The sequence below is a fragment of the Heptranchias perlo genome, chromosome 6, assembly GCF_035084215.1.
Source record: "Heptranchias perlo isolate sHepPer1 chromosome 6, sHepPer1.hap1, whole genome shotgun sequence".
NCBI classification, from domain to species: Eukaryota; Metazoa; Chordata; class Chondrichthyes; order Hexanchiformes; family Hexanchidae; genus Heptranchias; species Heptranchias perlo.
The window spans coordinates 4,400,489-4,416,482 of record NC_090330.1 but is presented as its reverse complement, the minus strand read 5'-3'; the positions used below and the strand labels follow the sequence as shown (position 1 = coordinate 4,416,482).

The 15,994-nt window shown below is 46.4% G+C and overlaps 1 protein-coding gene across 1 annotated transcript in view; it reads left to right on the top strand.

Moving 5' to 3' along the window:
* The first annotated feature begins 3,106 nt into the window (after positions 1-3,106).
* LOC137322692 (kelch-like protein 24) overlaps positions 3,107-15,994 on the top strand; it is a 38,273-nt gene continuing 25,385 nt past the window's right edge. Inside the window, exons 1-4 of the mRNA XM_067985635.1 lie at positions 3,107-3,164; positions 10,648-11,557; positions 12,250-12,434; positions 13,376-13,494. Of these exons, the coding sequence (XP_067841736.1) occupies positions 10,683-11,557; positions 12,250-12,434; positions 13,376-13,494 (1,179 nt within the window). The 5' untranslated portion in view covers positions 3,107-3,164; positions 10,648-10,682. The remainder of the gene's footprint in view (positions 3,165-10,647; positions 11,558-12,249; positions 12,435-13,375; positions 13,495-15,994) is intronic.

Genomic DNA, 15,994 nt, shown 5'->3' with positions numbered 1-15,994 from the left:
TCCGTGCTGTAACCTTTCTGTGATTCTATGATTCTAACACAGGGATTGTGAGAGAAACACAGGGAATGTGCGGGGAAAACAGGGAATGTGAGGGGAAAGGGATTTGGAACAGTGGAAGCTTCGCTCTTGGTAACCCAAACCGCTCAGGAAATGGGTTACCAAGACTAGCTGTGATTTATAAATAATGTTGCAATTCATCTCAACGAAAGCTTTGTATTCTACAAAGCAAAAAGACTGAAATATTTTATTCGGCCCTGGGTGATACTGCGACACTCAACTGAGGTAATGTTTGGCAACATGACAATTTGGTAACAAATGTCACGTGATCAAAACATCATGTGATCCAAACATCATGCGATCAACCCTCCTGGGAACATGTCCGACCAGAGTTGGTAACCCTCCTCTGACGGTATGGAAAAACAATCCGAGGAATGCTTCGATGCTAGTGATAATGACGGATTGATACCCTGGAGTCAGGGAGAAATTCCACAAGGGTTTGTTGCTGCGATATGTTTTCATGATTGCTCACCTCACACGGCACGTTAAATAGTTTGGGTGGAGTCCCTAACAGTGGAGCGTGCTCGCCTTTTCTAACCAATTTGTTTGCCATTTCTCCTGAAGTTCCTGAGTATTGCTAGGCGATGGAGGAGGGGTGGAGAGGGGGGGAAGGGGGGAGGGGAGAGGAGAGGAGGAGGGGGAGGAGGAGGAGGAGGAGGGGCAGCATGTCAGTCAACTGTGGCTCAGTGGTTGCTCTCTCACCTTTGAGTTGGATAGGTCGTGGGTTTAAGTCCCACTCCAGGGTCTTGAGCGTAAAATCCATGCTGACGCTTCCATAGGAACATAGGAACAGGAGTAGGCCATTCAGCCCCTCGTACCTGCTCTGCCATTTGATAAGATCATGGCTGATCTGTGATCTAACTCCATATACCCGCCTTTGGCCCATATCTCTTAATACCTTTGGTTGACAAAAAGCTATCTATCTCAGATTTAAATTTAGCAATTGAGCTAGTATCAATTGCCGTTTGCGGAAGAGAGTTCCAAACTTCTACCTCCCTTTGTGTGTAGAAATGTTTTCTAATCTCGCTCCTGAAAGGTCTGGCTCTAATTTTTAGACTGTGCCCCCTACTCCTAGAATCCCCAACCAGTGGAAATAGTTTCTCTCTATCCACCCTATCTGTTCCCCTTAATATCTTATAAACTTCGATCAGATCACCCCTTAACCTTCTAAACTCTAGAGAATACAACCCCAATTTGTGTAATCTCTCCTCGTAACTTAACCCTTGAAGTCCGGGTATCATTCTAGTAAACCTACGCTGCACTCCCTCCAAGGCCAATATGTCCTTCCGAAGGTGCGGTGCCCAGAACTGCTCACAGTACTCCAGTGCCAGTACTGAGGGAGCACTGCATTGTCAGAGATGCCGTCTTTCGGATGAGGTGTTAAACCGAGGCCTCGTCTGCCCTCTCAGGTGAATGTAAAAGATCCCATGGTACTATTTTGAAGGGCAGGGGAGTTCTCTACGGTGTCCTGGCCAATACATATCCCTCAACCAACAGCTAAAAACAGATAATCTGGTCATTTTCACATTGCTGTTTGTGGGATCTTGCTGTGTGCAAATTGGCTGCCGCATTTCATAGGAACATAGGAACAGGAGTAGGCCATTCAGCCCCTCGTGCCTGCTCCGCCATTTGATAAGATCATGGCTGATCTGTGATCTAGCTCCATATACCCGCCTTTGGCCCATATCCCTTAATACCTTTGGTTGCCAAAAAGCTATCTATCGCAGATTTAAATTTACATTACAACAGTGACTGCCTTTCAAGAGTATTTCATTGGCTGTAGAGCGCTTTGGGATGGCCTGAGGACCTGATGTAGCCCTGCAAATTTTTTCCTTTCAAGTATTTATCCAGTTCCCTTTTGAAGGCCATGATTGAATCTGCCTCCACCACCCCCTCGGGCAGTGCATTCCAGATCCTAACCACTCGCTGTGTAAAAAAGTTTTTCCTCATGTCGCCTTTGGTTCTTTTGCCAATCACCTTAAACCTATGCCCTCTGTGGGGAATCATCCAGGGGGACCTACATGTGGAGAATCACCCAGGGGGTCCTGCTCCTGGTCTGTCCAGCCCGTCCTTGCTGGAAAGTGTATCTGTAAGGAAAAAGGGTGAGAAGAGGACCAAAGAGTGGTGAGAATTTGGAACTCGCTACCACAAGGAGCAGTTGAGGCAAATAACATAGATACATCTAGGGGGAAGCTGGATAAACACATGAGGGAGAAAGGAACAAAAGGGTTTCCTGATGGGGTTGGATGAAGTAGGGTGGGAGGACGCTCAATTGCTGAATTTAAATCTGCGATAGATAGCTTTTTGGCAACCAAAGGTATTAAGGGATATGGGCCAAAGGCAGGTATATGGAGCTAGATCACAGATCAGCCATGACCTTATCAAATGGCGGAGCAGGCTCGAGGGGCTGAATGGCCTACTCCTGTTCCTATGTTCATGTGGAGCATAAACACCGACATAGACCAGTTTCAGTGCTATAATTTCGGTGTAACTTGATGAAGGTGATGCCCCCTGCAGTCGAGTAGCGCCACCAAAGCTCATTGTCCGGGCTCACCTATGAAGGTATATACTTTAAAGATAAGGATCCAGAAAAGTACTCATTTCTAAAGGTCATTTCCACACTGTTCACCAGAGGAAGGAGGAAGCCTCCGAAAGCTTGTGGAATTTAAAATAAATTTGTTGGACTATAACTTGGTGTTGTAAAATTGTTTACAATTGTCAACCCCAGTCCATCACCGGCATCTCCACATCATTTCTAAAGGGGGAGAGGAGGGGGTGGTAGCACCATAAGAAAACTGTCAGTTTCTGTCACAACCCACGGGATTAAAGGTGGCTCTCGGCTCCTCCCTGTCACTAAACATCTGAGCCTCAATTAGCCGAGACTAAACTCCCGATCAATTTTCCGGGGAGTGTTTTAAATGATAATAATCAAAGTAGTTCCAAGGAGGCGGAGTGGGTGAATCGATGCCATCGCCTCTGGCCGTGTTTATAAACAGAACTCCAAATGCAAAGAGCGAACGTTTCACAGCGCGGAGTTTGTGCCGAGTGAGATTTACACAAAGCATCGGGGGGGTGGGTAATCGAGGGGATTGAGCCACACAAAGACGGTAAGAGATAAGACAAAAGGAGGGGAGCAAAACCCGGTTTGCAAATCAAGAGGATGTTTGCATCATCGTCAATTTCATCTTGTCAATTTAATTTGTAAATTTCACCATTGTTTTTTGTCACTTGATGACTTTTTGTGTTGTTGATGATGTTTGGGAACAGGGCGATTCGACCGAAAAGGTAACTTCGCCGTCTCTTTCATCGTCTGGAATTAAAAGGATTTAATTTAAATTACTTCTCGAAAGAGACGCTTTAATTTTTTTTCCACAAAAAAAAATTAAAATTATATAATTGAATCAAATGATAAGATCCAGTCATGTTTCAAACGATGTTTGCAAGGTTTGGTAATTGCAGAGCGAGGTGCATTTAGCAGAAGTATGTTTACATATAAATACGTTTGTATATCATTTAAATTTGTTGATAAGTAGAATTTGGAAACTGACACTTCAAATTTGGCAATTTTTATGTTTGAGTTGTGATTTGAGATGTCGATAATATTTGATGCATTTCGATATTTGCATTCAATAATTGTCATTAGGCAGTAATGAGATGTTTGTTTTTCAGTGAAACGTGTCTGTCGCGTTCTCAAAAGCAAAAATACTGCGGATGCTGGAAATCTGAAATAAAAACAGAAAATGCTCAGCAGGTCAGAGCAGCGTCTGTGGAGAGAGAAACAGAGTTACCTGCCAGTTCTGACCAAAGGTCTTCGACCTGAAACGTTAACTCTTGTTTCTTTCTCCACAGATGCTGCCTGACTTGCTGAGTATTTCCAGCATTTTCTGTTGCGTTCTGTTCAGTAGTAGGAGCATGTAGCAGTCCCAGCTCCAATGAGACAAAAAGGACAGTGTGAAAGAAATTCAGCTCCTTTTTCATGTCGTTCTGTCATCCCCCTTAACCAGACTGGGAATCTGACCCAGGCTCCCTGTTTAGGGTGGCAGAGTAAAGGGGGTGGGGGGTAAACAGAGCTCTGAATCTTGACAGCCCACATCCCTAAATCTAAACCAGGTCTGCCATTGCCTGGAGCCCTGTCTGTTGCAGCCCCGATCCCAACCCGAGAACAATCCCCTTTCTGTTGGTCCGTGTTAAAACAGCTCTCTGTTGTCCGACTGTTTGCTTTAACTCCAATTCGAGGACGCTGGCAGCAATGGCGGTGGCATTCGCACATGGTGCGTGTTCTCCTGTCTGGTGGAGCAAAGCGGGGGGAGGGGGGTTTATCGGGGAGACCCCCCCCCCCCACCCTCATCGGTTTGGTTGTTAGCAGCTCAATGCGTAGCACTCTCGTCTCTGAGTCAGTGCGTTTAACTCCCACTCCAGAGCACATCATCCAGGCTGACGCTCCCAGCGCAGGACTGAGGGAGTGCTGCACCATCTGAGGTGCCGCCTTTCCGATGAGACGTTAAACCGAGGCCCCGTCTGCCGTCTCGGGTGGACGTAAAAGATCCCACGGCCACGATTTTGAAGAAGAGCAGGGGAGTTCTCCCCTGTGTCCTGGGCCAGTATTTATCCCTCGTCCAACACCACTGATTAAGGAAAAGATAGGAAGGGCTTGCATTTATATAGCCCCTTTCCTGACCTCAGCACGTCCCAATGTATTACAGCCAATGAACAGGTCATTTGCTGTTGGGATCTTGCTGTGCACAGACCGACTGCCCTACATGCCTACATAACAACAGTGACTGCACTTAATAACTCATTGTTTGGGAATACCTTTGGAACGTTCTGAAGGATGTAACAAGGTGCTACATAAATTTTTTTAAATTTTTATTATTCGTTCACGGGATGTGGGCGTCGCTGGCAAGGCCGGCATTTATTGCCCATCCCTAATTGCCCTCGAGAAGGTGGTGGTGAGCCGCCTTCTTGAACCGCTGCAGTCCGTGTGGTGACGGTTCTCCCACAGTGCTGTTAGGAAGGGAGTTCCAGGATTTTGACCCAGCGACGATGAAGGAACGGCGCTATATTTCCAAATGCAACCTTTCCCTCTCTTTCCTAATGTACAGAGTTCTTGATAACAGTATAAAAGTTAAATTCCAGTTCCTGGTCGCAGCACCGATTGCTGATTCCGGAGTTGTGGCCTTTGCACACAGACAGATCCCACAGCCAAATGTCATCTCCAGACAGCGGTAGATTTTGTGAATCTTAATTGCTGTTAAACGATTGCAGGATTTTTTTGCTTAAATTGAATTGACTGCTGTGGACAGATTCACAGTTTGACTGATTTTATCCGCAGTCGCCAGCGTACCTGATCAAAGGGCACCGTAACAAAAGATACACAAGGGGGCAAACGGTACAAGAATGGCAAGTGCAGAACACTTCTACAGGGTGCACTGTGACAGTCAAACAAGCAACTGCATGACTGCTGATAGGGTTAGATAAAGAGGGGAGGGAGGAGGCTCATGTGGAGCATAAACGCCGGCATAGACCAGTTGGGCCGAATGGCCTGTTTCTGTGCTGTAGACGCTATGTAACTCTGTAAGATTTAAACTAGTAAAAGACACAAGCAGGACTGACGTGGGGACGCTCTCCTTCACATGTAGAGGGTGAAATTGGCCTTCACAAGTAGCATGAAACAGCGCCTAGTAAATCATCCTCCCACCTTCATCTCACCCTATCAGCATATCCTTCTACTCCTTTCTCCCTCATGTGTTTATCCAGCTTCTCCTTAAATGTATCTATGCTATTCACCTCAACTACTCCATGTGGGAGCGAGTTCCACATTCTCACCGCTCTCTGGGTGAAGAAGTTTCTCCTGAATTCCCTATTGGATTTATTAGTGACGATCTTATATTTATGATCTCTAGTTTTGTACATTTTCTCTACGTCTACCCCATCGAACCCCTTCATAATTTTAAAGACCTCTGTCAGGTCACCCCTCAGCCTTCTCTTTTCTAGAGATCAGAGCTCCAGCCTGTTCAGCTTTTCCTGAGATGTAAATCCTTTCAGTTCTAGCATTGCCCTTTAGGGGTCTAAGTACTGAAATCACTAAAAGCCAGTGGATAGGTACAAAAAATAATTTAAAAAGCTAATGGATTGTTGGCCTTTATCTCAAGGGGGCTGGAATATAGTGTGGAAATTACGTTACATACTCTGGTCAGACCCCACCTGGTGTACTGCATTCAGTCCTGGGCACCACACCTCCAGGAAGGATATATTGGCCTTGAAGGGGGTGCAATGCAGATTCACCAGAATAATAAGGGCCAAAAGGCTTAAATTTTATTATGAGGACAGGTTGCATAGAGTAGGCTTGCATTCCCTTGGGTATAGAAGGTTAAGGGTTAATCCGATTGAGGGGTTTAAGATGATCAAATGAGTTGATAGGGTAGATAGAAAGAAACCATTTCCTCTGGTGGGGGGAGCCCAGAAGAATGGGGCGTAATCTTAAAATTAGAGCTCGGCCGTTCAGGGGTGATGTCAGGAAGCACTTCTTCACACAAAGGGGAGTGGGAATCTGGAACTGTCTCCCCCAAAAAGCTGTTGGGGCTGGGGGTCAATTGTAAATTTCAAAACTGAGATTGATCGATTTTTGTTAGGCGAGGGTATTAAGAGTTACGGAATCAAGGCGGGTGAATGGAGTTAAGATACAGATCAGCCATGATCTAATTGGATGGTGGGATAGGCTCAAGGGGCAGAATGGCCTCCTCCTGTTCCATTGATGTGTAGGGACTGGTGCTAAATTACGGCCATTTGGCAATTGAGCCACAAGAAGTTTTAATTTCCATTTTAATTTTAGGAAATAAAACTGTTTTAAATGTTACAGCTGTAATATACACCCACCACTGCCAACACCATGTCCAAACTCTTTGTATCTCATGTTTTTGCGCAAAGATCAGACACGGGAGATTTTCTTTGTAAAGGATGATCAGTCAGGCAGAAACTATTGAGAAATCCTCTTTTTTTTTAAGCTGAGAAATTGTGGTGAAGGTGCCAGAGTCTATAAGGCAAGGCACCACCAAGATTGAAAAGAGTAGGGCAGAAGGCAAGCAGTGGTTAGGTGACACCAAGTTTGGGTTTATTATAAACCTGTAGATTGTAGGAGGAAGTGAAGGTTGAGCGAGGTAAGGAGCTTGAAAGTAAAAAACTGATGGGAAGAATTACATAGAATGTACAGCATAGAAACAGGCCATTCGGCCCAACTGGTCCATGCCGGTGTTTATGCTCCACTTGAGCCTCCACCCACCCTATATCATCTCACCCTATCAGCATATCCTTCCAGTCCTTTCTCCCTCATGTGTTTCTCTAGTTTCCCCTTAAACGCATCTATGCTATTCGCCTCAACTACTCCATGTGGTAGCAAGTTCCACATTCTAACCATTCTCTGGGTAAAGAAGATTCTCCTGAATTCCCGATTGAATTTATTAGTGACTATCTTATATTTACGGCCCCCTAGTTCTGATCCTCCAGAATGATTTGGAAGAGATCACCAGGGAGAGATGACAAGAGAATTTTTTAAAAAAGAGTCGAGTAATTAACTCAAGACACCTTTTTTAAGATAATTGGCAAAAGAACCAGAGGGGAGATGAGGGGAACATTTTTTTTTACACACATCGAGTTGTTATGAAGCTGGGATTGTTCTTGATAGAGTAAAAAAGGTTTCGGGGAGATTTAGTAGAGGTGCTCAAAATGATTAGGGGCCTTGATAAATAAGGAGAAACTGTCTCCACTGGCAGGAGGGTCGGTAACCAAAGGATACAGATTTAAGGTAATTGGCAAAAGGACCAGAGGGGAGGTAAAGAGAATGTTTTTTTTATGCAACGAGTCATTATGATCTGGAATGCGCTGCCTGAAAGGGCGGTGGAAGCAGATTCAATAATAACTTTCAAAAGGAAAAATTGCAGGGCTATGGTTAAAGAGTGGGGGGAGTGGGTCTAATTGGATAGCTCTTTTAAAGAGCCGGCATAGGCATGATGGGCCAAATGGCCTCCTTCTGTGCTCTATGAATTGTAAACAATTTTACCACACCAAGTTATAGTCCAGCAATTTTATTTTAAATTCACAAGCTTTCGGAGGCTTCCTCCTTCGTCAGGTAAATGTTCAGGAGCTCCTTGAAGCCTACGCATTTATACATCACAGAACAATACATGGTGTTTACAGACTGCCCCTGCAACTGCCCGTTGCCAAGGCAATCACCGTGTTCAGGCAGAGAGGTGTCACCTGCAGAACCCCCGAATACACATTCAACAAAAAAACAAACAGGAAAAAAAAACAGAGAGAGGCAGAAACATCCGGAAGGCAGAGAAAGCCAGCAAATGACCCATTATATTAAAAACAGATAACATTTGTTCGCTGGTGGGGTAACGTGTAGCGTGACATGAACCCAAGATCCCGGTTGAGGCCGTCCTCATGGGTGCGGAACTTGGCTATCAATTTCTGCTCGACGATTTTGCGTTGTCGTGTGTCTCGAAGGCCGCCTTGGAGTACGCTTACCCGAAGGTCGGTGGATGAATGTCCATGACTGCTGAAGTGTTCCCCGACTGGGAGGGAACCCTCCTGTTTGGCGATTGTTGCGCGGTGTCCGTTCATCCGTTGTCGCAGCGTCTGCATGGTCTCGCCAATGTACCATGCTCTGGGGCATCCTTTCCTGCAACGTATGAGGTAGACAACGTTGGCCGAGTCACAGGAGTATGAACCATGCACCTGGTGGGTGGTGTCCTCTCGTGTGATGGTGGTATCTGTGTCGATGATCTGGCATGTCTTGCAGAGGTTACCGTGGCAGGGTTGTGTGGTGTCGTGGACGCTGTTCTCTTGAAAGCTAGGTAATTTGCTGCGAATGATGGTCTGTTTGAGGTTGGGTGGCTGTTTAAAGGCGAGTAGTGGAGGTGTGGGGATGGCCATAGCGAGGTGTTTGTCCTTCAGAGCAGGACTTCTTCACTGCACAAGACCTCCAACCAACACTATACACCAGATACATCGACGACATTTTCTTTCTATGGACCCACGGCAAGGAATCACTAAAGAGACTACACGATAACATCAACAAGTTCCATCCCACCATCAAGCTCACCATGGACTACTCCTCAGAATCAGTTTCTTTCTTGGACACACGAATCTCCATCAAAGACGGGCACCTCAGCACCTCACTCTACCGCAAGCCCACGGACAACCTCACGATGCTCCACTTTTCCAGCTTCCACCCTAACCACGTCAAAGAGGCCATCCCCTATGGACAGGCCCTGCGAATACACAGGGTCTGCTCAGACGAGGAGGAACGCGATGGACACCTACAGACGCTGAAAGACGCCCTAGTAAGAACGGGATATGACGCTCGACTCATCGATCGACAGTTCCGACGGGCCACAGCAAAAAATCGCATAGACCTCCTCAGGAGACCAACACGGGACGCAACCAACAGAGTACCCTTTGTCGTCCAGTACTTCCCCGGAGCGGAGAAACTACGCCATGTTCTCCGCAGCCTTCAACATGTCATCAATGAGGACAAACACCTCGCTATGGCCATCCCCACACCTCCACTACTCGCCTTTAAACAGCCACCCAACCTCAAACAGACCATCATTCGCAGCAAATTACCTAGCTTTCAAGAGAACAGCGTCCACGACACCACACAACCCTGCCACGGTAACCTCTGCAAGACATGCCAGATCATCGACACAGATACCACCATCACACGAGAGGACACCACCCACCAGGTGCATGGTTCATACTCCTGTGACTCGGCCAACGTTGTCTACCTCATACGTTGCAGGAAAGGATGCCCCAGAGCATGGTACATTGGCGAGACCATGCAGACGCTGCGACAACGGATGAACGGACACCGCGCAACAATCGCCAAACAGGAGGGTTCCCTCCCAGTCGGGGAACACTTCAGCAGTCATGGACATTCATCCACCGACCTTCGGGTAAGCGTACTCCAAGGCGGCCTTCGAGACACACGACAACGCAAAATCGTCGAGCAGAAATTGATAGCCAAGTTCCGCACCCATGAGGACGGCCTCAACCGGGATCTTGGGTTCATGTCACGCTACACGTTACCCCACCAGCGAACAAATGTTATCTGTTTTTAATATAATGGGTCATTTGCTGGCTTTCTCTGCCTTCCGGATGTTTCTGCCTCTCTCTGTTTTTTTTTCCTGTTTGTTTTTTTGTTGAATGTGTATTCGGGGGTTCTGCAGGTGACACCTCTCTGCCTGAACACGGTGATTGCCTTGGCAACGGGCAGTTGCAGGGGCAGTCTGTAAACACCATGTATTGTTCTGTGATGTATAAATGCGTAGGCTTCAAGGAGCTCCTGAACATTTACCTGACGAAGGAGGAAGCCTCCGAAAGCTTGTGAATTTAAAATAAAATTGCTGGACTATAACTAACTTGGTGTTGTAAAATTGTTTACAATTGTCAACCCCAGTCCATCACCGGCATCTCCACATCATGTGCTCTATGAAGACACAGGAGTATCCTTGTAAGATTTACCAGCATCTACGAGAGTGGTACTACCCCAAGTGAACTGAGGAGTGTTACTCACTTTTTATGTTTCAGTTGTCTAGTGATTAAAGGAAGACCCTTGCCCACCGATGATGCGGTTTGGAAGCCCAGTTCATGAACCCGGAGCAAGGGAAACCCAAATAGCCAGCAAGAATCCCACCACAGACCTTCACTTAGAAACCTGTCACGCTGAAGATGTTTTGAACAACCTGAACATCTTCCGTCAGAGCAGACTCTTCACCGATGTTGTCCTTCGTGTCGATGGGCATGAGTTTCACTGCCACCGAGCCACTCTCTCTGCTAACAGTGTCTACTTCAGGACCATGTTTAGCACCAATCTCAAGGAAAGCCAGCAAGGCACTGTGGACATCAAAGAGATCGCAGCGGACACCATGAGTTGTATGCTGGACTACATGTACGGAGGAAGGGAAAACATCAGAGAGGACAACGTCCAGTGCCTCGTGGAGGCGTCCGAACTCTTTCAGATCTCAGCGCTCCGAAGTAGCTGCGAGAAGTTCTTGGAGAAGCAGCTCGACCCTTGTAACTGCCTGGGCATCTTGAATTTCGCCAACATCTTCTCCATCACAGCCTTGTCAGAGAAAAGCAGAAAGCTACTTCTGGAGGGATTTTCAGAGGTGATTCAGCACGAAGAGTTTTTGCAACTGTCCGAGAGTGACCTGTGTGACCACCTGTCCAATGACCTCTTGGCCGTCACGAAGGAGGAGACTGTCTTCGAAGCCGTGATGCAGTGGGTCCGTCATGACGTGTCCAGCAGGAGGTGCGCACTGAAAGGGCTGTTGGAGCACGTTCGACTTCCCTTACTGGATCGGATATATTTTGTTGAGAAAGTTGAAATGGATGAGCTGATCCTGAGTTCCAAGGAATGCCTGCCCCTGCTGCAAGAGACTAGGAGGTATCACATCTTTGGCAACGAGATAACGTCTCCAAGGACAAGACCAAGGAAGTAAGTCGGAGTGTTTTTTTAGCTGCTTCATCCTTAGCTCAGTTGGGTAGCATGCTCGCCTCTGAGCCTGAAGTTTGTGCGTTCGAGCCCCCACTCCAGTGACTTGAACACATAATCCAGGCTGACACTCCCAGTGCAGTACTGAGGGAGTGCCGCACTGTCGGGGGTGCTGTCTTTCAGATGAGATGTTAATCCGAGGTCCCGTCTGCCCTCTCAGGTGGATGTAAAAGATCTCATGGCATTATTTCGAAGAAGAGCAGGGGGAGTTCTCCCCGGTGTCCTGGCCAATATTTATCCCTCACCCAACATCAACTAAAGCAGATTATCTGGTCATTTATCCGATTGCTGTTTGTGGGATCTTGCTGTGCACAAATTGGCTGCTGTGTTTCCTACATTTCGACAGTGACTACACTTCAAAAGTACTTCACTGGCTGTAAAGCGCTTTGGGACATTCTGAGGTCATGAAAGGTGCTGTAGAAATGCAAGTCTCTCCTTCCCACATAGTATAATGCTCCTGTTCTCATTCTCAGGCTTGTGTGGAGCATTAACACCAGCGCAGACCAGTAGGGCCGAATGGCCTGTTTCTTTGCTGTAAATTCTATGTAAACGGATCATCAGAAGTACGGTGAGCAATGACACCGGAGGTCCACCTAGAAAACCGACCTAACCTTCACCGCTTTCCCTTTGCCCAGGTTCGCGAACATCGCAGAAGTGATCGTCTTGGTGGGAGGCTGCGCCAGGAAGGGTCACATCACGCTGCCGTACATTGAACGGTACAACCCGGCCACCGGGGAATGGGCACAGCTGACCAAGATACCAGACTACACCAAGTCTGAGTTCGCCGTTTGCGCCTTAAAGAATGACATCTTCCTCTCGGGTCAGCAACAGACTTTTGGGCTCGTTGTGGGAATGCGTGCACGAGAGTGTGCGCGCAAATGTGAAAGTGTGGGTGCACGTGAGTGTGCACGCGTGAATGTGTGGGAGCATCTGTGAGTGTGTATGCACATGCGAATGTGTGGGAGCATGTGTGTGTATGCACACGCGAATGTGTGAGATTGTGTGTACACATGAATGTGTGGGAGCGTGTGTGTGTGTGGACATATATGGGTGCATGTGTGGGACATGTGAGATTGTGTACATACATAAGAACATAAGAACATAAGAAATAGGAGCAGGAGTAGGCCAATTGGCCCCTCGAGCCTGCTCCGCCATTCAATAAGATCATGGCTGATCTGATCCTAACCTCAAATCTAAATTCATGTCCAATTTCCTGCCCGCTCCCTGTAACCCCTAATTCCCTTTACTTCTAGGAAACTGTCTATTTCTGTTTTAAATTTATTTAATGATGTAGCTTTGTGAATGTGTGGGAGTGTGGGAGTGTGTGAGCACTTGAATGTGCACTTCCTTGTACAACTGGTTTAACCTGTTCTCCCTGGTTATATTTTATAAACAAATAGTTTTTTGTATGCGGCGAGTTGTTCTGATCTGGAATGTACTGCCTGAGAGGGCGGAGGAAGCAGATTTAATTGTAACTTTCAAAAGGGAATTGGATAAATACTTGAAGAGAAAAAATTTACAGGACTGTGGGGAAAGAGCAGGGGAGTGGGATTAATTGGATAGCTCTTTTAAAGAGCCAGCACAGGCACGATGGGCCAAATGGCCTCCTCCTGTGCTGTACCTACTATGATACTATGACACTATGTAGACTATCACCCTAATAACTGGATGGGATGCAACAGCCCGAAAGTGTTCTTATAGAAGCAACGCCGATATGTTGGACTTGTAATAAAATATCACGTTCTTCCTTGTTGTTTTCAGGTGGTCACCTGTACAGTAATGACGTGTGGATGTATAACTCACCCCTCAATGTTTGGGTCAGAGTGGCTTCTTTGAATAAAGGAAGGTGGAGGCACAGAATGGTGGTGCTGCAGGGCAAGGTAAGACCTAGGCAGACCTGTCACAATGAGCAGACCATGTTCATCAGTAATGGCTGGTATAATTGGTAGTAGTCTCATCTCTGGGCCATAGGAACGTAGGGACAGAAGGAGGCCATTCAGCCCCTCGCTCCTGCCCCGCCATTCAATTAGATCATGGCTGATCTGTACCCTCAGTTACATTTACCCACCTTTGCTCCATATCCCACGATACCCCTAACCAACAAAAATCCATCGATCTCAGTCTTGAAAGCTCCAGTTGACCCCCAGCATCCACAGCCTTTTGGGGGAGAGAATTCCAGATTTCCACTACCCTTTGTGTGAAAAAGTGCTTCCTGATTTCGCTCCTAAATGGCCTGGCTCTAATTTTAAGATTATGCCCCCTCGTTCTTGATCTGAAGGTTGTGTTTTGAGCCTCATGCCAAGGCCCGAACTCACAAATCTAGGCTAAGGGAGTGCACCGCTGATGGAGCTGCTATCCTCTCATTGAGATCAAGGCCCCATTTACCTGTTTCAGGTGGGTATTAACGATCCCGTAGGGGTGATGGGTGAACGCGACTTGGTGCGAGTTAGGATACGGGCAGCAGCGTTTCGGATGAGCTCAAGTTTATGGAGGGTCCACAGTGGGAGGCCGGCCAGGAGAGGATTGGAATAGTCGAGTCTGGAGGTAACAAAGGCATGGATGAAGGTGTCGGCAGCAGATGAGCTGAGGCAGGGGCGGAGACAGTTCAAATAGTAGAGGAGAAAATTCTCAAACTGTAATGGTGGGATTTGAACTCACATTTGCTAGATTATTGGTGCAGGTCTTTGCATTACTACTCCAGTAACATAAACACCATGCTACCACACCCATTGCGAGAGTTGGCTGCTGTGTTTGCCTATATAACAACAGTGACGACATTTCAAAAAAGTAAGTAATTGTTTGTGAAGAACATAAGAGATAGCAGCAAGAGTAGTCCATTCGGCCCCTCGAGCCTGCTCCGCCATTCAATAAGATCATGGCTGATCTTTGACCACAACTCCTTTCCTGCCCGATCCCCATATCCCTTGATTCCCCTAGAGTCCAAAAATCTATCGATCTCAGCCTTGCATATACTCAATGACTGAGCATCCACAGCCCTCTGGCATGGAGAATTCCAAATATTCATGATCCTCTGAGTGAAGAAATTCCTCCTCATCTCAGTCCTAAATGGCTTACCCCTTATCCTAAGACTATGTCCCCTAGTTCTGGACTCTCCAGCCAGGGGAAACATCCTCTCAGCATCTACCCTGTCAAGCCTTCTTAGAATCTTATGTTTCAATGAGATCACCTCTCATTCTTCTAAACTTCAGAGAGTATAGACACATTCTACTCAAACTTTCCTCATAGGACAACCCTCTCATCCCAGGAATCAATCTAGTGAACCTTTGTTGCACCGTCTCTAAGGCAAGTATATCCTTCCTTAGATAGGGAGATCAAAACTGTACACAGTACTCCAGTTGTGGTCTCACCAAAGCCCTATACAGTTGCAGCAAGACTTCCTTACTTTTGTATTCCAACCCGCTTGTAATGAAGACCATTTGCCTTCCTAATTGCTCGCTATACCTGCATGTTAACTTTCTGTGTTTCACGTACAAGGACACCCAAATCCCTCTGAACACCAACATTTAATAGTTTCTCAACATTTAAAGAATATTCTGTTTTTCTGCTTTTCCTACCAAAGTGAATAACCTCACATTTCCCCACATTATACTCCATTTGCCACCTTCTTGCCCACTCACTTAACCTGTCTATATCCTTTTGCAGACTCTTTGTGTCCTCCTCACAGCTTACTTTCCCACCTAGCTTTGTATCATCAGCAAACTTGGATACATCACACTCGGTCCCTTCATCTAAGTCATTAATATAGATTGTAAATAGCTGAGGCCCAAGCACTGATCCTTGCGGCACCCCACTAGTTACAGCCTGTCAACCTGAGAATGACCCGTTTATTCCTATTCTCTGTTTTCTGTCTGTTAACCAATCCTCTATCCATGTTAATATATTACCCCCAATCCCATGAGCCCTAATCCTGTGTAACAACCTTTTTTGTGGCACCTTATTGAATGCCTTTTGAAAATCCAAATATACTACATCCACTGGTTCCCCTTTATCTCCTCTGCTAGTTACACCCTCATAAAATTCTAATAGATTTGTCAAAAGTGATTTCCCTTTCATAAAACCATGTTGACTCTGCCTAACCATATTATGATTTTCTAAGTGCCCTGTTACTACGCCCTTAATAATAGATTTTAACATTTTCCCTACTACTGATGTCAGGCTAACTGACCTGTAGTTTCCTGTTTTCTCTTTCCCTCCTTTCTTGAATAGCGGGGTTACATTTGCTATCTTCCAATCCATGGGGACTGTTCTAGAATCTAGGGAATTCTGGAAGATCAAAACCAATGCATCCACTATCTCTGCAGTCACCTCTCTTAAAACCCTAGGATTTAGACCATCAGGTTCATGGGATTTGTCGGCTTT